The following is a 23,296-nucleotide window of genomic DNA, read 5'->3' as shown; positions in this document are numbered from 1 at the left end:
CTCCCTCTTTTCTGCTGCCCTCCCCAAATGATCTAGCATCTTTCCCTCTCTCTTTCCTACCTCCTTCATTCCATCCCTTCTGTCCCCAAGTCCAACATTCCTTTGAACTGTCCATCCAGCATCTGCCCCTGGGTCTTGCTCTTTCTTCACCCCCCCCCCATCCTCCCTCGCCAGCATCTCTTCTTCCCTCCCTTCCACTCCAGATCCAAAATCCCTCTCTCCATCCCACTGTCCACTATCTCTCTCTTCCTCCCCTCTGTCCATAGGCTGTCATCTCTTTCTCCAGTCCTCTCTCCCCCATTCCCACATCTGTATTCCCCCCCTCACTTTAAAATGTATTTTTCTTCTCGTAGGGTGCCGGTGCAGCAACCATTTTGATGGCTCTTTGGAAGCTGCCACCCTAGCCAACCGCCTTGCCTTAATACTTCGGGCGACCCTAGAGACCTTGTCTTAAATGGGCTACAGACATTGACTGGATACTTTTATACATCAGAACTAGAGGTGGATGGTTGCACTAGGGTAAAAACAGGGCTTTATGAGAAAGATTCAGGTGACAACAGGGCCTACCTTAGCGGAATGCAACGACGGCAACTAGTTGGGGTCCCAAAGTCATAAAAAGGCCCAAGTCAACCCTGATGAAAGCACGACCAGCTGCTGAGCTTTTGGGCCCCCCCCATGAATCTACAACCTTCGACTCTCTGCTATCTCATTAACACCCCATCCCACTCTTCAATGGAAGCGCGGCTGCACGCGACCCTTCAACATTTTTACTCGGAAACTAAAGTCAACCCAGGGCAGGCCATCAATCATATACGCCAGCAGTTAGCAAAGCAGCCAATGGCGAACCTCGTCCGTCCTTCCGTGCTTGCGCTCCTTCTGTGTCACGCACGCGCTACCACGTCCGGGATCGCTCGCGCTCCGCCCGCCCTCTCCCTACCCCAGCATCCCCGCGCGGGTGACGTCACGGGCGCCATGTTGGAGTGCTGATTTTTGTCTCTGAGGTGCCCCGGGGCTGCCCGTTTCCTGTGGGCTTTGGTAGGGGGGGGGAGGAGGGAGAAGGAAGCGGTGGGGGGGGGGAAGCGACATTACCCCCTCCAGGAACAAACCGAACCCTATAGCCCCGCACCCTGCTCCTCACCTGGGAAGAGACATGGACGTCGACGGACTTCAGGAGGCTTTGAAAGGTGGCTGCTGGGCTGAGGCGCCCTGAGAGCCGGGGTGCCGGCAGGGAAGGGGACGGGTGGGCAGACAGCGGGGGCGGGGGAGGGGAGTGTGCCGCCGAGCCCCGTGGTCTGAGTGTGAATGGAAGGAGGGTGGGCGACTCCCGGGTCTCCCCCACTCGCGCTCCCAGGGCGTCAGCTCATCCCATTCACAAAGTCCCGCAGTCGCTGCCTGCAGCGTTTTGCAAACTTTTCAACACTTCACGATATGTCTTTAACTTAACCCGCCCTCTCGCCCCTCGGATCAACGCTCCGCTCGCTCCCCGCCGGAACCCTCGGAGGACTTTATACAAAGTTTCAGTTCATTTGCTCTCTCTCTCCGCCCCCCCCCCCCCCCCCCCATTTCACTGTCCAAAGCAGGTGTCCCTATGCTCTGCTAAACTCTCACTCCTTGTGTGTGTGTGTGTCCTGTGTCTCTCTTCCAGATTTTGAGAAGAGGGGGAAGAAAGAAGTGTGTCCTGTGTTGGATGAATTTCTTGGTCACGTCGCAAAGACCGGAGAGACGATGTGAGTCTTTAATGTGTGTATTTTGTCGGGGCCTTTCACAAGTAGCCTTTGACACACACCACATCCGATGCTGGGTTATGTATTTGGTAATTTAATGCCCGTCTTTTACCTCCTCCCCTCCCCTTCCTTCCCTGATCCATTCATTTCACCTACTGTGCATCAGTCTCGATCACTTTATATTGCAGTTTCTATGCATAAAAAAAAATGTGTGTCTACACACACTGCATGTGTATCTAGTAGCTGCAGCCTGGAATAGAACATCCGAGGCCGAAGTTTGGATTACTTTGGTGGTATAGTTTATTTGCTTGGTTGTCAACTCTATTAATCTGGGAAAAATTGGAGGGCCTTCTTATTGCTCTTAATAAATTGGAACGTGATTTTCCAAAGTAGTTATCCTTAAACTGTAGCTTTGCATTTCTCTGGGAGCTTTTGTTGCCATGGGGAAACAAAAGGGAATTCTCAGGCTGTTCCATTTAGATTGGCACAGTGAAAATATGAGATTTGTATTTACTTTTTGTACTGATGTTTTAGTAGTAGTAGTAGTAGTTGGGAGTTGGCAGCTTTCTATGGCTTTGCTTGGCGGGAGGGAGAAAAAGACATTTGTGTGACGCCTATGCATGAAGATTTCTCTTAAGGCCTGCCTGCAGTATGACATCATTTGCTAAATCTGTATGAAAGCTGGTGCAGGAAAAGTGAGAAGTACCGAAGGAGTTACTAATGTTTACCTCTAGTTTCTGCCTTACTACTACTTCTTGCTTTTAGTGTGCTTCCTGCTGAATCCATTTAGGAAAGGAAATGGGGAAACTTGTTGGAAAGCACTGGGCACGCACGTTTCTCTAGTTCTATGGTAATAGATCTATATTTCAGAAACCGTGTTTGAATAGGTTCACTAGCAGGCGAGACTTCAGTATCTCATTGTATAGATAAAACCGGCTCCACTTTATGGCTCTTTCAATTGCATTAACCTCCCTTCGGAGGTTAGTTTCCAGCAGATCTGTGATTTTTCTCTTGATCGGGCTGGCGTTGCTTTTAGTTGGCTCAAGTGGCAGGAAGGGGGACGCGGTCATTCGGTTTTCGAGTCGGTTGTAAGCAGCTGCTGCTAGGCCGTCCCTGCTTCCAGAGGCCTACCGTGCCAAAGGCATTCAGCCGAGCCTGTGTCGTTCACGCTAAAGGCAGCAGCTGCATCATTTGTGTCGTTCGTTGAAAAACTCTGGCTCAAAGAAAGGCAGCTTGAATATTTGTTTCGGATTGTAAGGTTTATGTGCACTGAGCCAAAAGCTTTTAGCGATTTGTAGTAATTGCACATGATCTTTGTAAATCGTGGCCTTTAAAACATTTTGAGAGGAAGCTAGACAGTACAGATAATGGTCTATATATTTGGTGGGTTTTTTTTCAAGCCCTGCACATTTTCTGTTTTTCTTTATTTTTATTATTCACACACCTATGCCTGCTTAAAAATAAAGGTTGTCATTTTTTTGCAAGTGCCACTTTTTCAGCACTTTTTTTTTTTTTTGACATCTCAGTTCTCCCTCCTTTTCTGACCAGTTCACTCAGAACTAGGTTGGGGTCTGGTATCATTAGGCTTCCTTTGTACTACCTGGAGACCTACTACCCCTGCCCCACCCCACATTTTTTAAATATTTATCCTTCTCCCTCAACAAACTCTGTTGGCTCACATGTGATTATTCTGGTGTAGCCTGGTGCTTTGTGGAATCTCCCAGCCATGGGCCCTGACTCTTAACCATTTTAAAGTGTTGTTTCCATGCAGTGATCACATGGTCTGGGGACTATACTGCTGCCATCTAAGCATGCCAGCCTAGCTGACTTGGGAAGGGGAGGAATTTGTAATCTGCAGTTAGCATCGGAGCCTAGAATAGGGATAAGGGATTGGTGGGATGTGTCATTGTAAATTTGATTGCCCCTTGGTATCAAAATATGGTGTCTTCTCTAAAAGTGATTTTGCTAATTCTCCAGTCTCATTTGTTTTTGGGTGTTTTTTTTTTTGTCTGTTAGGTATTACTGCTAGAAAAGTTCCTGGATAAAAATGTTAAATTGCCAAATTTATTTCTGCAGCGACTATATAATTGTTTATTGTATAATATATGTGCATGAAGCAAAATAACTCATTTGACTTGCTAGTACCTTCAGAATTCTATTGCCTGCTGTCAGAAGGGAACATTTATTTCAACAAAAGACTTCTCAGGTGAAGATAGTTATTCTACTAAACTTCAGGGAGTTAATGTGGCTTTATGTGCTAGATATGAAACTGGGATCCTTGATTTTTCCTTATACCTGTAGCTATAGACGGAGAAAATGTTTATGTAATGTGTTGTTCCTAGGAATCAGTAGCTGGCAAATTGTGCATTGATGGCAATTAATAGGCTGCCGTCTGAAGTAAAAGTTTATTATAAATTATGATGTTGCTGAAGTTGTAACTTTGAATACCAGAATTGTAAGATGCCATCAAGACATAATTTCTCTTACATATTTGCTTAAATGTGACATTTGGGAATGATAGCCTGTAAAATGAAAGATACTGTGAAGTTAACGATGTGATGTGCATTGTGTAGTGATTTCTATTTGGAATAGAGATGGGTATATACACACTTATAATTAGGGTTTCTATTTTTAGGTGTTTATAAATTTAAGTGCTTATTTTTTAGCTAATTAGTGGTTCTTTGAGGATGCAAAGTTTAGCGTGTTCATGGTAACAGGTATTGCTGGGTACCTTTTTGAGCTGAATCAGATGTATTTATGTAGCCAAGGAGCCGTTGGTATGGAAGAGAGTGTTTGAATGAAGAGGCATTTTTTAGTGTTCAGTAAATACTTTAAAACTGCCCTTGATATAAAAAGATTATCTGTGTTCATCAGTTAAATCTTAAAATTGAAAACAATATATATAATGTTAAGGAATATGCAGATAGCTAATTCAGATTAGCTTTATAGTCTGCTCAGCTGTCAGTTCTACATGAATACATAAGTACTGCCATACTGCCATTTGCTTACTTTATTTATTTATTTTTTGTCTATTAGATTGTAAGCTCTTTGAGCAGGGACTGTCTTTCTTCTATGTTTGTGCAGCGCTGCGTACGCCTTGTAGCGCTATAGAAATGCTAAATAGTAGTAGCAGTAGACCAAAGGCCCATTAAACCCAACATCCTGTTTCCAGCAGTGGCCAATCCAGGCCACAAATACCTGGCAAGATCCCAAAAAAGTGCAATACATTATATGCTTCTTATTCTAGAAATAAGCAGTGGATTTTCCCCAAGTCTATTTTAATAATGGTCTATGGATTTTTCCTTTAGGAAGCCATACAAACCTTTTATAAAAACCCACTAAGCTAACTGCTTTTACCACGTTCTCTGGCAATGAATTCCAGAATTTAATTATACATTGAGTGAAGAAAAATTTTCGATTAGTTTTAAATTTACTACTTTGTAGTTTGGTTGCTTGCCCCCTAGTCTTAGTATTTTTGGAAGGAGTAAACAATCGATTCATGTCTACCCATTCCACTCCACTCACTTTATAGACCTTTATCATATCTCCCCTCAGTCGTCTTTTCTCCAAGCTGAAGAGCCCTAGCCACTTTAGCCTTTCCTCATAGGTAAGTTGTCTCATCCCCTTTATCATTTTCATTGCCCTTCTCTTTACCTTTTCAAATTCCACTATATCTTTTTTGAGATGCAGTGACCAGAATTGAACACAATATTCGAGGTGTGGTCACACCATGGAGCGATACAAAGGCATTATAACATCCTTATTTTTGTTTTCCAATCCTTTCTAATAATACCTAACATTCTATTTTCAAAACTATTCAGAGAAGTCTGCGCTTTTATTCTTTTCTGTAGCATCTGCTACGTCATACAAGGTTCAGCGTTAGGAGTCACGGAAGGAGAAAGGGACCTGGGAGTCATCATTGATGATACGTTGAAATCTTCTGCTCAGTGTGCTGCTGCGGCTAAGAAAGCAAATAGAATGTTAGGTATTATTAGGAAAGGGACGGAAAACAAAAATGAGGACATTATAATGCCACTGTATCGGTCCATGGTGCGATTGCACCTAGAGTATTGTGTTTAGTTCTTGTCGCCGCACCTCAAAAAAGATATAGTGGAATTAGAAAAGGTGCAGAGGAGGGCGACAAAGATGATTAAGGGGATGGGACGACTTTCCTATGAGGATAGGCGAAAGCGGTTGGGGTTCTTCAGCTTGGAGAAAAGGTGGCTGAGGGGTAATATGATAGAGGTATATAAAATAATGAGTGGAGTGGAAAAGATAGATAAGGAGCGTCTGTTTACGCTTTCCAAAAATACTAGGACAAGGGGGCATGCGATGAAGCTGGAGTGCAGTAAGTTTAAAACAAATAAGAGAAAATTTTTCTTTACTCAGCGCGTAATTCGACTCTGGAATTCGTTGCCAGAGAATGTGGTTAAGGCGGTTAGCTTAGCAGAGTTTAAGAAAGGTTTGGACGGCTTCCTGAAGGAAAAGGCCATAGAATGTTATTAAATGGACGTAGGGAAAAATCCACTATTCCTGGGACAAGCAGTACAAAATGCTTTGCTCCGTGGATCTTGTCGGGTAATTGTGACCTGGATTGGCCACTGTGGGAGACAGGGTGCTGGGCTAGATGGACCTTTGGTCTGTCCCAGTGTGGCGATGCTTATGTCTTATATCAAATGTTGTGAAGATTACAGTAGTACACAGTTATGCTACCAGTATCTGTCTTAACTTCCTTCACTCTGTCTAGCATGCTTCAATAAATTGTCTCAGATTTCAAGACCCTTTTCCGCACATTATTTGACCTCTTCCTGCACATCTTGGGAGTATGGGAACCACAGGTTAAGAACCTCTGTACTAGTTACTCCAGTGTCTTGGAGTACAATAAATTGGTTAGATCATGTAACTTAGTGCCCTCCTTCCCAAACTTTATGCATCCATGATACCACTTCGCAGGGCAAACACATGTGCGATTCCAACTCTATCTAGCTGCCTGTGCTGCTGCTACAATCCCTACTGTTGTATTGGCTCCAACGCTGTCATAGTCCATCTTCTGTCAAGCCTATTCATGCCTGCCTTATTGATTGATTATCTTTATGAGGAACTTTACCCAAGACTTGACATAAAACTTAAAATGTTATCACCATAACAATAGTAAAATTACAAATAAGTACAATTACAGTCAGAAGGCAAATTTAATCCTATTAGGAATAATGTACAGCATCAGAAATTATTCTACTGAGCTGATTTAATTTGTATATGGCAAATAAGATAAATGTCAGCAGGGTGCAATGGATACATGGAGGAACATTCTTACAACAGATATACACATGACTGTGGAGGTAGTCAGTACATTTTTACTGATTCTGTCTCCAGCTTCAAAATAAAAGGTACTTTTATCATTTAATACTTATATATATATTTTTTGCTCAGCTTCTTTAAGACTTCAAGTATATTTTGTGGTCTGTTGGTCCTAATTTTGTACATAAAGAAGTATCCTAAGTTTCTGTAACTAATTAAATTTCTGCTAGACTTACTCTACATAGGAGGGAGTGGGGGTCAGACAGTATGAAAATAGTCATCAAAAGTTTGGTGTACAGATTCCACAGCCCTGGATATACATATAACATAGATAGAAGCATAATATTATACGACTGGAGAAGGGGGTAGATAGAAGCATAATATTATATGACTGGAGAAAGGTGGCTAAAGGACTTTAAAGATATTAAAGAGCAATGGTAAGAGTGAGTCTTGGGGTACTCAAGATAAGGACTATATGTAGGAAGGTTTTCCAGAGAAGTTAACAGAGAAAGTTCAACTTTGTAGGAAAGGGGTAAACCGTTTATGTACCATTCCTGCAAGTCCAGTGCCGTCTAGTTGTTTAAGGAGTGGTCATTGATCGAAGGCTATTCAAAGGTCTGAGATTACAAGGTCAATATTTCCTTGATCAGGTATTGAGTGAAGTGTTCACCAAGAAGGGAAGCCAATGCTGAAAACCTGCCTGGTGAGGATGATGTGTCAATGAATGTTCTATATGGGAAAGAAGTTGGTGAAAATATTTTTTCAGTTAGAGAGGAAACAAATCTTAGAGACAGGTCAGTAGTTGGATGGTTGGGTTGAATCAAGGGAGGCTATTTTTCAGAATGGGATGCACTGTTGAATGTTTCTTAGAGGAAGGAACTGAGCCCATTGAAAGACTATGATTAATTAAAAGAAGTGATATCAAAGTTTGAGATGAGATTTAACCAGGTAAATGGGAGTGGGTCCATTGGACAGCTAGTTAATCATATAGAGGATATTGTGATGGTAAAGCATATTTCCTTAGCGTCCCTCCGGACCGGACCAGGATTGGACTCTTGGGTTGTGCTCGCCTACCAGCAGGTGGAGACTGAGAAAAACTTGTGACTCTGGAAAGCCAATAAGAGCCCTGGTCATGTGACCCTAGCCTCAGTATTTTCTCAGTCTCCCAGCAGGTAGGAAGCGAGCCCATTAGTCTCTCTCTTTCTCTTTTAGAGGTTAATAATAAGAACAACAATGCTACCTCTTCTTCTGTGCCTAGGAATTCTCTGTTAGACGCTGGTCAGGTAGGGATTTCTTTTCCTTTCTTTCTTTTACAGCCTCTGGGGGTGTTAAACTCGGGGTGCCCCCGGGTCCCTCCCCCCTTCCTCCTCATCTCCCATACGTAGCTGGGAAGGGCTACCCTTTGTTTAGCAAGGTGTAGGCCTCTGGGAGAGGCAGCCACTCTGGAAAGTCCCACATTTTTAACCAGCAAGCTCAGTTGTTTAAAAAAACAAAAACAGACTGCTATTTTATTTCTCTTCAGCACTGTTCTTTTCTAGCTCGGCTGTATTGTTTGGCCATTTTTAATAGGCAGCCATTTGTTACTCTAAAGGAATTAAAAGAAAACGAAATTAAGACAAGAAGCTTTTTCCTTCTCCAGACTTTTACTGGCAGTCAGCTCTTTCTTAGCTCAGCTTTTAAAATATATATGTATATACATGTGTGTGTGTGTGTATACATATATGTATGGATATATAGATATATTTATATATTAATACTAGCGAATTATTCAGCGTCTGTGTCTTTAAAGGGGCGATTTTTTTCTTCACAATTATTTTCCTCAGTTTTCTTACATTTAAAAAAAAAAAAAAAAAGGCACGAATCGCTTAGGCGTGGGCACGCTCTCCGACGATCTGTCGACAAAGCTCATGTTGAGACGTGCTGTTTATCAGCGTCGGAGGAGAGGCTAAAGTTTTTGCTATTTCCTGCTTCGTCACCGTCATCTCTGCCTTCGTGTCCTCCATGTTTTTCTTCTTCGATCCTCGTTCTTTTTTACTTTTGGCGCGATAGGACACCATTTTTGAATGCAGCGGCAGTTTCATTTCCGCGGAAGCGTTGCTTTTATTATGCTTTAGTTTCGAGACTGTAGAAGGACGGAGATATTGTTTCTGGGATAGTCTGGAGATTTGCAGCAGAGAGGTGTTTCCCTCGGGGTCTTTTTCTTCTAAAGACTTTCAGCTTCAGTTCCTATTCTCTCTATGTAAAGTATTCGGTGCTGTGTGTGTCTGGTTCCGCTATTCATATGTTAAAAATAATATTTTGATTGTCCCTTATGCTTTTATTCTTAGGTGGCCCCTATAGGGGATGACTGTATGTTTTGGTTTACTACTACTTACGCAGCGCTGTACAAATGAACATGAAGAGACAGTCCCTGCTCGACAGAGCTTGCAATCTAAATTGGACAGGCGAAACAGACTGCATTTGGACAGTCTGTTTGCCTTTTGGCGGTGCGTAGCTAGTGCACAGGGAGGATTTCCTTCTTAGTATGTTTGCTTTTTCTCATCTCAGGTATCCTAAATTTTTCCTTAGGCATGGTGGCAGTCAGGCATTCATTTAGCTGCACTTTCTATAAAAAAAAAAAGCTGCAGTGTGGTGCAATTGTTTTTTCAGAGCTATTTCTGTAAGATGTCTGTGTGTGTATATATATGTATATACAGTGCTTTTTTTGTGCCGGTACGCAACGGTACGGCGTACCGGCATCTTTTTCTCCTCCCCTCCCCTCCCATTACTTCCAGCGATTCTCTGCCTCTCTCCTGCCCTCCCATCGACGTGCAGCGATTTTTCCGTCCCTCCCCTGCCCTCACCTCTCTCATATCCAGCGATTCTTCGTTCCCCAGGGTCCACTGCCTGCCAGCCAGTCGGACTCAGAAGCGAACGGTGCAGGCAGCGATTGGCTGGCAGCGTTGTAGCTTCCCTCTGCAAGTCCCGCCTATGCGTAAACAGGAAGTTGTAGGCGGGACTTGCAGAGGGAAGCTACGACGCTGCCAGCCAATTGCTGCCTGCACCGTTCGCTTCTGAGTCCGACGCTGGCTGGCAGGCAGTGAAGGAGGACCCTGGGGGACGAAGAATCGCTGGATATTGGGAGAGGTGAGGGCAGGGGAGGGACGGAAAAATCGCTGCACGTCGATGGGAGGGCAGGGGAGAGGTGGAGAATCGCTGGAAATAATGGGAGGGAAGGGCAGGGGAGAGAGAATTGCTGGACATGGGATGGGAGGGAAGGGCAGGGGAGAGAGAATTGCTGGACATGGGAAGGGCAGGGGAGAGAGAATTGGACATGGGATGGGAGGGAAGGGCAGGGGAGAGAGAATTGCTGGACATGGGAGGGAAGGGCAGGGGAGAGAGAATTGCTTGAAATCAATGGGATGGGAGGGAAGGGCAGGGGAGAGAGAATTGCTGGACATGGGAAGGGCAGGGGAGAGAGAATTGCTGGACATGGGATGGGAGGGAAGGGCAAGGGAGAGAGAATTGCTGGACATGGGAAGGGCAGGGGAGAGAGAATTGGACATGGGATGGGAGGGAAGGGCAGGGGAGAGAGAATTGCTGGACATGGGAAGGGCAGGGGAGAGAGAATTGCTGGACATTGGATGGGCTGGGAGGGAAGGGCAAGGGAGAGAGAATTGCTGGACATGGGAAGGGCAGGGGAGAGAGAATTGCTGGACATGGGAGGGAAGGGCAGGGGAGAGAGAATTGCTGGACATGGGATGGGAGGGAAGGGCAAGGGAGAGAATTGCTGGACATAGGATGGGATGGGAGGGAAGGGCAAGGGAGAGAGAATTGCTGGACATTGATGGGAGGGCAGGGATGAGATAATTGCTGATCATGGAGGGGAGGGCAGGGAAGATAGAATTGCTGGACATGGAGGGGAGAGAGGAGAATCGCTGGATGGGGAGGGGAGGACAGGGAAGAGAGAATTGCTGGACATGGAGGGGAGAGAGGAGAATCGCTGGACAGGGAAGAGAGAATTGCTGGACATGGAGGAGAGAGAGGAGAAATGCTAGAAATGGATGGAGAGGAGAGCAGGAGATAGAGGAGAATTGCTGGACATGGATGGAGGAGTTGGCTAGGAGAGAGGAGAAATGCTGACTTGGATGGAGGAGAGGGGAGAGAGAATTATTGCTTTATGTGGATATAGAGGAGGGAAGAGAGATGAGAAATGCTGGACATGGATGGAGGGGAAGAGAGAGGAGAAGTGCTGGACATGAATGGAGGGGAGGAAAGAAAAAAGAAGATGCGCATGGATGGAGATGAGGGAAAGGGAAGAGGAGAAAAACTGCACATGGATGGAGAAAATAGGCAAAAGCTGGATCCATGTTATACCTCCTCCAGTCAATTCCATGGAGGAGGACCCAGCTTTTACTTATGGATGCAGGGCAACAAAAGAAGAAGAAAGGAGGAAAGTAAAGAAATAAATGGAAAGGAAGCCCTGGAAACGGAGTTAAGAGAACAGATAGAGAGCAGCAGAATCAGAGACTGGGACCAATATGGATAGAAAAACAAAGTCACCAGACAACAAAGGTAGAAAAAATCATTTTATTTTCATTTTAGTGTTTGGAATTTGTCTTATTTTGCACTGGGTATACTGGAGCTGTAAGAGCTTACAGAAATTATTTATAATGAAAAAAAATCACATTATTTTTTCTCCTATACTAGTATAATATTTTCAATGATGTCTGTTTATATGCGCCATGGCTGGTATAAGGGGTGTGGCTAATGTGGGTGTGGCTATAATAGGGGCGGTGCCATGTGTGGTGACCCCGCCCACAATGAGTACCGGCACCTTTTTTTCTACAAAAAAAAGCACTGTGTGTGTATATATATATATATATATATAAAATGTATAGTAGTACTGCCACACTGGAAAAGGGCCTAGAGTCCATCGAGTCCAGCTTCCTAGCTACGAAAGCGGTCAATCCAGGCCAAGGGTGTCTGGTAAGATTCCTAAACGTTCAAACATTCTATAGAAAACAAATCATTTATACATTTTGTTCAATTCAGTTTCCCGTGAATTGGCGTCAAGCGCTTGGGGATATTTATTTATTTTTTGTTGCAGTTGTATCCCATGTTCCATTTCATCATGCATGATGAAAATATATAGGAGATTATACATTTAGTATTGCATAAGGACCTTTGGAGTCATTAAGTGGCAAAGAAAATATACTTTTAGTGTGGCATAGGATCTTGGATGTTTCTTCTGATATCATATGAGTTTCAAGGGTATATTGTGTAACTGCAGCGGCTGGCAGTTTATCTGGACCTTCACTCAAGTCTGCAATAAATATAGCATTGACAGATTGTACACATTCTGGTTTTTTGTCCAGTTTGCCCTTTCATAGCATCTACTATCTTTTTCTCTTGCTTACAGACCTTATGTTCTTGTCTCAAGCTTTCTTGGAGTCAGATACAGTCTCATACTTTCTTACAGTCAGATACAGTCTTGTATTCTCCGCCTTCACCAGAAAGGCTATGGCACAAATTCACCACCTTTTTTCCGTTTATAATATTTTTCCTTTTCGTGCTCTGCTCTCTCACTCCAGAGCTTCTTTTCATTTGGAAGGGGATTTTGTTTTCACTTCCTGGGCATTTTTGCCATCACTACGTTGGGCCCAATACAGGTTGTAATTACCACATTCATCTCTATTGGGTGTGGGTCCGTATATCTCACTATGGCAGGAGAAAAGACCATGATGCGAGGATGATGACAAGGTCCACATTACCAATTTTAATGCCCTGCTGTTTCGTAGCGGCGCTCATGAAACAAGGGCTCCTCGTTTCATCCTTTCCTGGACGACCGGTTCATGACAGAACGTCTTATTGGCAGAGTTGTCATGTCACGCACAGGGAGGTGCATTTTTCTGCTGACATCTAGGTTGGGTGGTGAATGTTGCTAGGTTTATCATTTCTTCTCTCCTTTGATTTCTCATGCGATCTCATTAGATTTCATTACATATCTCTGCTTTTCTCTCTTTGTTTAGTCAAGCTGGAACAGAGTATTCTGTCTTCTCTACATGCATCCCACTTTCTGTTTCTAGCGCCCAAGAAGGAATTTTTCTTCATTATATTTCGAGTCTCAGTAGTCTCCTTTGACAGCTTTTCACTTCTTCAATGTCAAGGACATGGGAATATTTGTCTAACTCTGGGAGAGTGTTTTTTCTTTCCCTACTGGATAGCGAGGTGATGAGAGTCTGACGGACAATGCCTTAACAGTAGCTTAGGTCATTTGTCAAAGTACAATGAAGAATCTACTCTTCACATGGCATGTGGTTGGATTAAAAAAAAAACAAAAAACGCATTGTGTGTATTTCTTCTCTTGGATTTCATTCTTCTTTCAGGGGAAGAGACTTGCATCTTCTGGGCTTTGTCAGCGGATAGTACCTTAATGGGATGTCCCTCTTCTACAATTTTTTGTTGTCGCTTTGACCTCACGTATGCTTCGCTTAGTCTCTTGCTGCAAAGACAATGGCAGGAGTACATGTCCTCTGGCAGCAGGGATCTTACGGTCTTCTTCTTCTCTATCTTTTTCCTCGATATTTTCTCTTGGGGTATGACTTTCTTTACATCTCTCTGATATTCTCTCACCTCTCATATATTCTCTCCTATCTGGTTATTTTTCTCGGATGGAATCCCTCAGTTGCCTTTGTAGTCTTTAGACTGCAGCACTCTGGTCTGCTGGTTGAGATTGAGCATCCTCTCTGTAGGTATGTCTCGAGAATATAGACAGTGGACAATTTTTCTACATAGGTACATGTGTATTACCACACTCTGAAAAGGTCAAATGTCCCATCGAGCCCAAAGGGCACCTGCCTAGATTCCTAAACGGACAATCTTTCTATACATGTTATTCCTAGAACTGTGTAGTGGTTTATGGAATTCAGTATGATAAGAGGTATTAATGAGGGTATTAACAAGTGTCTACATTTCATTTCATTTATTCACGTTTCCTCTAATTGGTGTTTGCGGCAAGAATTTCAGGTGATCTGCTTGCAGAGGCAGCAGCTACAGATGATTGTTCTATCTCATTTCAATTGCGCTCTGAGATATGTTTTCTCCATATTCTGTAACTGCAGCGGCTGGCACTTTATTTGTACCTTTAGTCAGCTTGGCGGCAGGGATTTAGGTGCTTTCTTCTTCTGCATAGCATTTTCGGCTATGATAATTTATTTAATTGTACTCTTATTTTCACTTTTTTAGTTTCAGGTGATCAGGTACTTTGTCTCTGTCAGTTTTTTCTTTCTTCCAATCTGCTATTAGGTCGGCTAGGATATCTGTAGGAGTGGTAGTTCAGTATTCCTGTTGCCATTTTTCTCAGCTGAGGTGGATTCTTGGCAGATTTTTTGTTTCGAGGCGGCTCTGCCTTTAGCTTTGCAATCTTTCTTTCAGCAGTTTTTTCTCTTTCTAGAGTTTCCCTGTCCTTCACGCTGCACAGCTACTGCGGTAGGTAGGGGACAATAGTCATCGTCGCTTGGACTTGTAGGTTTTTTTTGTTTGTTTTGTAGTCATCCTATTTGGTTTGGTGGCGGCTCTTAGATCTTCAAGCTTTCGGCTTTGTATTCATCCTAGTCTGTTTTCAGGTACTCTTCCGCGTTCTCAATGTCAGTCCCTCCCGTAAGATTACTGCTTTGGTACTTCCCAAGAGTCCAATCCTGGTCCGGTCCGGAGGGACGCTAAGGAAGGAGAAATTAGACCTTACCTGCTAATTTGCTTTCCTTTAGTCTCTCCGGACCGGACCAGGCCCCTCCCATGTTTTGTCATTTTTTCAGCGGAATAGTAACATAAATAAATAAATAGATAATTAAAAAAAAAAATAACAACAATAACAAGCTTGTATATTTAGTATTTTCAGTGACCCATGCCACATCTCTAGTTGGAGTTGCGGGTGGGTTCCGTTGCTGCTATATATGTGTACGTATGTATGTATGTATCTATACAACTTTAAGGGGACCTTACCGCTTCTCTGGTGGGAGTTGTTGGTGACCTATACTTCAAGTGAGCCAAGTGAGTCATACCTCTTCTCTGGTGGGAGCTGTGGGTGAAGTATGATACAAGTGGCCTATACCACTTCGCTGGGGACAGTTGCTGGTGACCTATACTACAAGTGGGCTATACCTCTTCTCTAGTGCTGGTGTGCTACAATATGAGTGAGCCATACCACTTCTCTGGTGAGAGTTGCTGGTGAGCTATTATACAAGTGGGCCATACCACTTCTCTGGTGAGAGTTGCTGGTGACCTATACTTCAAGTGAGCCAAGTGAGTCATACCTCTTCACTGGTGGGAGCTGTGGGTGAAGTATGATACAAGTGGCCTATACCATTTCGCTGGGGACAGTTGCTGGTGACCTATACTACAAGTGGGCTATACCTCTTCTCTAGTGCTGGTGAGCTACAATATGAGTGGCCCATACCACTTCTCTGGTGAGAGTTGCTGGTGAGCTATAATACAAGTGAGCCATACCACTTCTCTGGTGAGAGTTGCTGGTGAGCTATAATACAAGTGAGCCATACCACTTCTCTGGTGAGAGTTGCTGGTGAGCTATAATACAAGTGAGCCATACCACTTCTCTGGTGAGAGTTGCTGGTGAGCTCTAGTACTCGGCTTTGTCGAGGAATTTGTGGCTGCTAGGATTCCATACGGCACAGAAGGTTTCTCTCTTTCTGCTTGGTTAGTCAAATACTGAGGCTAGGGTCACATGACCAGGGCTCTTATTGGCTCTCCAGAGTCACAAGTTTTTCTCAGTCTCCACCTGCTGGTAGGCGAGCACAATCCAAGAGTCCAATCCTGGTCCGGTCCGGAGGGACTAAAGGAAAGCAAATTAGCAGGTAAGGACTAATTTCTCCTTTTGTAGTGCTGGATATGACGGCGTACTGGGGGTGGGAACTACTGCTGGGCTGCTGTGGTAGCCTGGCGGTGGTACTTTTTAGCGAACAGTAAGCCCACATTGGACTTACCACTGCTTTGTAAAAGGGGCCCTGATTAATTTAAAACACCCCCAATTTCTTACTTTTGAGCACTTAATATTGTTGCCTCTTTTGGTGAAAGATTGTTTTGATAGAGGCATGCTGTATCTCCCCCTCCCTCCCCAAAACCTGAATGAGTGTTTAATTTTCTCTGTAAATCAGATAGAAAAATGGGATAGTCAAATACTTTGATTTCATGCAGTTCTTATGGCTCTTTTAGGCCAACAAGCATACAGAAATAGACCATTTGTAGGCACATTGGGTATGTTGCTCGCATTTTATACTAGCAATTAGTCTGAATAATTATGTTAATCAGTATATCAGTATTTATGCTTGTTCTGTACTTCATTGGTTTATGCTGCATAGTTCTCCCCCCCCCCCCCCCCCCAAACATCACTAGTAAGTAAACTCAAAACTGCAGCTTTTATAAACTTATGAGTATGGTATCTTTAACTTATTTGGATCTAGTTTTATTACATGTTCCAAGTAGTACTCTGAAAAATGTTGACTTCTGGGGATTAATATTTTGCTTGGCTTCTTGCAGTGTTTGTATATTTTCTGTTGACCTTTTTATTGCACTTATCTGTGATGAATTCTTGGTAATCTTATAATTCCTTCATGTTTCCATGCTTATCTTCACGAGTGTGTGCCGTTATTGGTCGGCATTCAGTAGTTTCCTAAATTGGGGGCATTTTGTACACTTTCTATGTATGTAAATAAACTTTTCCTTGGCATTCAAACCAGCTCAGAACCTGCGGGTTATGTCAGTCAACCATAGGTTGTGGTCTGGTAATACTAAAGGAAAGAAAATTATCAGGTGAGACATTATTTCTCTATATAGAGCACTGTTTCTGCTATAATCTTGGCTAGTGTCATCGAACAAATCATTTGTTTTCACATTTGACAGTCATTTATTAGTTCTTGAAATGCCTTGAACATCAAATTACCTTTAAATCTCAGTACTTGAAGCAGGATCCAACAGTTGTAATTTGGAGGACTCAATTTTATAAATGGCGCCCAAATTTGGGCACTGATAACAAATATTAGTGCCAAGTGCAAAATCTCTCCCTCTCTCCTCTCCTGCCTTTCTTCCAAAGTATATATATTGAGATAAGTCTGTCCCCATATGCTTTATGATGACCACTGACAATTTTAGTAGCTGCCCTCTGGATCAACTCCATCCTGTTTATACTTTTTTGAAGGTGTGGTCTCTAGAATTGTACACAATATTTTAAATGAGGTCTCACCAGGGGCATCATCACCATCTTTTTCCTACTGGCCATTCTTCTCGCTATGCACCCCAGCATCCTTCTAACTTTTGCAGTTGCCTTTTTTCTATCTGGCCCCCTTACGATCATCACTTCCTCAGCATGAGCAGCAGATGAATGCAGAAACTGGTGGGTTGTGTCCATGTACCAGCAGGTGGATATAGAGATCACTGAACTGAACTTGATGTTTATAGGACAGCCATTTCCTCAGTCAGCCAATATATCTCTCTCTCTACCAGGTGGTGAACAGATTCTATCCAGCTCCTGGATTCTGTGATCAGGGTGGCTCCTGTTTTGGTTTTGCTGACTCAGTTGAGCTTGGGGGTGTACGGCAGTGTGGTGCCCACTTTAGGGAGGCATACCTGGTGGTACCAGGTTCCTTCCCTACCCTGTGTTCCCCTTCAGTGAGTGCCCTTTGCCTTTGTTTTCCTTCCTCACAGCTTTGGACACATTTAAAAAAAGGCAAATCTTCAGGCAGTTCCAAGGCAGTTGGGAGGCTTCCAGCTTTTAGCTGCTGTAGAGGTGGTGGGCTGTGGTTTTTGGCTATTTTGGGGGCGCTTTTGAAGGATGGAAACCCGGTTCAGCAGGCACACTAGACCCAGTGAGTGGCCTTTTAAGTTTCTTGACAGTTGGGTTGTTCACCTGCAGTGCAGTATGTTGGCAGAGGTCGTTAAAGAATGTTCTCACTGCGGGAAGCAGCGGTTGGAGCATGACTCTTCCCAGTCGGATGCACGGAGGCCCTATCAGGAGACAGTGCAGCCATTGTTGCTGAGCCAGTGTTTTCCAGGCTTCCAGCCTCACGGTGATTTTCCCACCAGTGCAGTTTCGGAGGCAGAGGCTACGGTTTTCACTCGGTGCTCTGTTGGGTGCTGGAACGCTCCCAGACCACATTTCTGTGCTTTCAGCGACCTGGGTGCAGGTTCTTCCCTGATGGGTTTAGGGGGTGAGTTACCGGGCCCTTCAGGGGCCACGGAGCCATTTTTGATGGATTTTATATTGCTGTATCCGGCCTATTTAATGAAGAGATCCTTTCAGTGCTCAGCCCCTCTCTCGGTTAGGGCCTTCTGGGTTTGCGGGGCCTTTGGGGCAGAATGCATTTGGTTGGTGATCCGGCCCACAAGAAGAGTAGGATTGATGCTGCATCTGAGGTGTTGATGTGTGGGCTCCCTCCTCTTCCTCCCCTCCAGGCTGCCTTGTCGGTAGGTTCTCTGTTCTTCTGGGCTTGAGGAGCTTCCACAGGGCTTTTGTGGCATGCTGCATTTGGTTGCTGATCTGGCCCACAAGAGGCGTGGGATTGATGCTGCACCTGAGGTGATGTTGTGTGGGCTCCCTGCTCACCCCTCCTCCAGCTCAGAGGCCGCCTTGTCAGTAGGTTCTCTACGCTCTTCTGGACTTGAGGAGCTCCAGCAGGGCCTTTGGGTCAGGCTGCATTTGGTTGCTGATCCAGCCCACAAGAGACTTAGGATTGATGCTGCATCTGAGGTGCTGTTGTATGGGCTCCCTCTTCCCCCCTCCCTCCAGCTCAGAGACTGCCTTGACGGTAGGTTCTCTACTCCCTTCTGGGCTTGAGGAGCTGGAGGAGGGGTAACTAATCCTGGAAGAACAGGATGATCCCACATTGGTGCGGATGTTCCGTAAGTAGTAGTTGCCTGCCTTAATCACGAGTGCTGGAGGCTCTCAGTATTTCAGACCTGGAGGTGCAGGCCTCAGCAGCCATCAGTCCAAAGAGATCATCGCAGGCTTTTCCGTTGTACAAAGCTATTCAGGAGCTTATTCAGCTCAGTGGACCATGGTGGATTTGGGCTTTAATGTCTAAGGCAATGTCACACCTGTTTCCTGTGTAGGCGGACCACTTGGAGAAATTTTCCTTACCCACAGTGGATGCTTTGGCGGTGGTCACCAAAAAGACGACCCTCCTGGTGGAGGGGTGGATTGGCCCTCAAGGATGTCCAAGATGGGAAGCTGGAATTCTCACTAAAGCTCTTCCTTTGAGGTGTTCACTCTAGCTCTTCAGGCTGCGATTTGTAGTTCGTGGGCAGCCAGGATGTGCCTGTGCAGGATGCAGCAGGCAGCGGAGCAGGATCCAGGGTCAGATTCGTCTCTAGGCTCCTCCTTTCCACAGATGGAATGTAGTCTGGCCTATTTAGCGAATTTGCTTTATGACCTGGTGCGTGCCTCTGCCAAGCATTTGGTGTTGGCGGTTATTTCTCGTCAGTTGTTGTGGCTTCACCACTGTGCTGCGGATGCTCTGTGCTTACCAAGTTGCCCTTTTGGGATAATTTTTTGTTTGGGGAGGATTTTGAAAAAACACGCAGGATTCCAAGTCGCATCGTCTCCCGGAGAATAAGCCAAAATCCGCTTTCTGATCTTTGGACAATGAGGCCCCGGCTCCCGGATGTGAGACGGTATCTTCTGGGTAGGTCTTCTACATTGTTTCAGCACCCCGGGTCACAGCAGTGCTCCTTTTGGGCGGACAAGCATGCTTCAAGTGCACCACTTCAACCAGGGCCTGCAGCTCTATCTTCCCAATAATGGGGCGCCGTACCACTCTGGTTACCAGGGGGGGGGGGGGCTGGCTCTTTTACGAGTGGGCCAAAATCATCATGGATCAGTGGGTGTTGGACATTATCAGAGACGGTTACAAGTTGAATTCTTCACTCATGTCAGAGATTTTCTTGGAATCCCTGTGCCATGCCTTTTCCAAGCAGCAAGCGGTCAAATCCACCCTTCAGTCCTTGAGTGGTCTTTTTGCCTGGTGTTGGATCTCAAAGGGGTGAATCGCTTTCTAAGGGTCATACACTTTCGCAGGGAAACACTGAGGTCTGTTCTGGTGATTGTGCAGCTGGGGGGAGTATCTTACGGCCTTGGATCTTAATAAGGCCTACTTACACATCCTTATTTGGCCCCCACACCAACGTTATCTTCATTTTTGCTGTCTTGGGTTGTCATTTTCAGTTTCAGGCCCTGCCCCTTGGTCTTGCTATGGCTCTTCAGACCACCTCCAAGGTCATGGTGGTAGTGACAGCATTCCTGCATGAGGAATCGGAGTGCATCCCTATTCGATGACTGACTGATGCAAGTGGCGTCAGAGCAGGAGAGTCGGATGGCCACTTCCAGTACAATTGCTCTCTTGCAATCCCTGGGGTGGGTGGTCAACTTGGCCAAGAGTCACCTCGTGCTGTCCCAGTCCTTGGACAATCTGGATGTGCGTTTTGACACTGCACAGGGCAGGTTGTTTTTACCGGACTCCAAGGTGGCCAAGCTGCAGGGTTGGATTCGCTTTCTATTGGAGGTGCTGTGTCTTCTTGTTTGGGACTATGTGCAGGTGCTGGGGTCCATGGCAGTGACCCTGGAAGTAGTGCCCTGTGCGATGGCACATATGCGCCCATTGTAATAAAAATCTGAATCGCTCACTGGTGTCTAAAGAATAACACATGTGCCTCCGTTGGTGGCCTCTGGTGAGGCGCAGCATAGCCTGGTGGCTTCACTTGCCCAACTTGAGAAGGGGGGGTGCATTTGGCATCTCCTCCGTGGATAGAGGTGGTGGGCTGGGGAGCTCACTGTCTCCACCGTTAACATGCAGGGGCTCAGATCTAAGATGGAGGCAGGGTGGCCGATCAACAGATTGGAGTTGCGTTGATTTTCGTACATGTTGAGGGCCTTTTGCGATCTTCTGGAGGGTCTAGCCTGTTCATATTGTCTGACAACACGATAGCAGTAGCCTACATCAACAGGCAGGGGGCACTTGTAGTTCGTCCTTGGTGGTAGAGGCCTGCCTGCTCCTTCAGTGGGCAGAATATCTGGAGGAGTGGCCTAGTGGTTAGAGTGGTGGACTTTGGTCCTGGGGAACTGGGTTCAATTTCCACTGCAGGCACAGGCAGCTCCTTGTGACTCTGGGCAAGTCACTTAACCCTCCATTGCCCCAGGTACAAATAAGTACCTGTATATATGTAAGCCGCATTGAGCCTGCTATGAGTGGGAAAGTGCGGGGTACAAATGTAAGAAAAATAAAATAAAAATAAATCTGTTGTGCCTCTCGGCAGCATATATACAGGGCATCTCAATGTCCAGATGGATTTTCTCAGTCTGACTGTCTTGGACCTGGCAAAATGGGAGTTGGTGCCAGTGGCATTCCTGCAAATCGAGCAGTGGGTGGGGTACACCAGCTATGGACCTTATGGTGACAGGTTTGAATGCCAAAGTGGCCTGTTTTTCAGCAGGAGGCAGGAGACTGGCTCTGAGGGCTTTGATGACCTTTTACGATCCTGGCTGACGGAGGAGCTTCTCTTCTTTCCCCGTGGCCATTGATAAGGAGGGCCCTCCACAGGATCAGGCACCACTGGGGTTGAGTTATTCTGGTAGCTGCAGATTGGTAGAGCTATAGAAGTGATTTATAGTAGCAATGGTATGCAGATCTGGTTCGACTCCTGCTGGTTGTGCTGTTTCTTCTTCCATTCTTTCTGGGGCTTCTCCGTCAGGGTCCAGTTGACATGGAGGAGTCTTACGGCCTGGCTCTTGAGTGGTCATGATTGAGAAGAAGGGTTATTCGGACACAGTCATTGTGACTCTTCAGGTGTGGAGGCAGTCCACTTCTACAGCATATGCGCAGGTGTTGCGCACCATGCACGGGTGTTGTATCCTTGCCGCAGCTGTTGGCCTTTTTGCAGGAAGGGCTAAAGAAGGGTCTTGCCTATAATTCCCTCCAGGTTCAGGTTGTGCTATTGCCTTTTACAAGGGATGTGTTTCAGGATCCTCTCTGGCGTCACATCCTTATGTGGTGCGTTTCTTGCGAGGGGTTAATCATTTCTGACCTCCATTGAAAGTCAGCTGTGTCCAGATTGGAACCTTAACCTGGTTCTCAGGGCTCTATAGCGCTCTATTTGAGCCATTGCAGTGGGCCTCAGAGAAGGATCTCACTTCCTGTCAAGTGTTGGAGCTGCCGGCATTGTCTTCTGGAGACCTTTTTATTGCACTTTACTGAGTCAGGGTGTCATGGTTAATGGATCGTTTCAGCATTTCATCTCAATCAGCCAATTTTCCTGTCTTCCTTTCATGCAGTGGCTTATCCGGAGGTTTTTGGTAGGCTTCATTGCTTGGGTATCCATAGGCTGCTCCTCTGGCAGTCACTAATGACTTTCGTTCACATCCAAATCATGGCCTTATGACTTTGAAGGTGACTATTGCGCAGTGGATTAAAGAGGCCGAGTCATTCGCGTATATTCTGGTGGGTTGGAGTTCATACCACCAGTTTCTGGATTCATCTGCTGCTCATGCTAAGGAAGAAAAAATTCTCTAATCCGATAATTTTCTTTCCTTAGTAGCAGCAGGTGAATCCAGGATACCACCCTTGCACCCCTGTGTCGGTTTGTAGGCTAATGTGAGTTTCTGTTGTAGGTGGTGTTTGCAGTGTTTTTGTAATTGCTTTCTTCATTGAATCTCTGGCTTTGAGTAAGGTTTTCCTATGTACTTGACATTTCCTTCCGCTTTGATGCGAGGAATACTGACTGAGGGAGCTGGCCGTCCTATAACACTGAGTTCAGTTCAGTGATCTGTATCTCCACCTTCTAGTAGATGGATACAACCCACTGGTTTCTGGATTCATCTGCTGCTACTAAAGGAAAGGAAATTATCCTCCTCTTTCATTCTCAAAAGTTTTCACCCCCTAAACTATACCATTCCCTTAGGTTTTTGCACACCATCGTGGCATCTACCCTATTTCAGATTTTGGTATCATCCACAGAGGCAAACCTTACCAGGTAGCCCTTCAGCAATATCACTTATAAAAATGTTAAAAAGAATAGGCCCAGGAACCTAACCTTGCATCACACCTCTGGTAACATCCATTTCCTCAGAATGAGCTTCATTTACCACTACACTCTGTCGGCTTTCACTCAACCAGCTCCCAACCCAGTCAATCACTTTAGGGCCTATACCAAGGGCATTTTTTTTTAATTTATTCGTCGTCTATGTGGAACTGTGTCAAAGGCTTTGCTAAAATACACCACATCTAGCACTC

At 45.1% G+C, this 23,296-nt stretch overlaps 1 protein-coding gene across 1 annotated transcript in view; it reads left to right on the top strand.

Annotated features, from left to right (window-relative positions):
* Nucleotides 1-1,059: 1,059 nt before the first annotated feature.
* Nucleotides 1,060-23,296, top strand: part of LOC115472023 (serine/threonine-protein phosphatase 4 regulatory subunit 2-like) — a 47,963-nt gene continuing 25,726 nt past the window's right edge. The window contains exons 1-2 of the mRNA XM_030206055.1: nucleotides 1,060-1,184; nucleotides 1,646-1,727. Of these exons, the coding sequence (XP_030061915.1) occupies nucleotides 1,151-1,184; nucleotides 1,646-1,727 (116 nt within the window). The 5' untranslated portion in view covers nucleotides 1,060-1,150. The remainder of the gene's footprint in view (nucleotides 1,185-1,645; nucleotides 1,728-23,296) is intronic.

This window comes from Microcaecilia unicolor, chromosome 6, assembly GCF_901765095.1.
Source record: "Microcaecilia unicolor chromosome 6, aMicUni1.1, whole genome shotgun sequence".
In the NCBI taxonomy this organism is placed as follows: Eukaryota; Metazoa; Chordata; class Amphibia; order Gymnophiona; family Siphonopidae; genus Microcaecilia; species Microcaecilia unicolor.
Note: the sequence above shows the minus strand (reverse complement) of the source record. Positions and strands in the feature narration are given on the sequence as shown.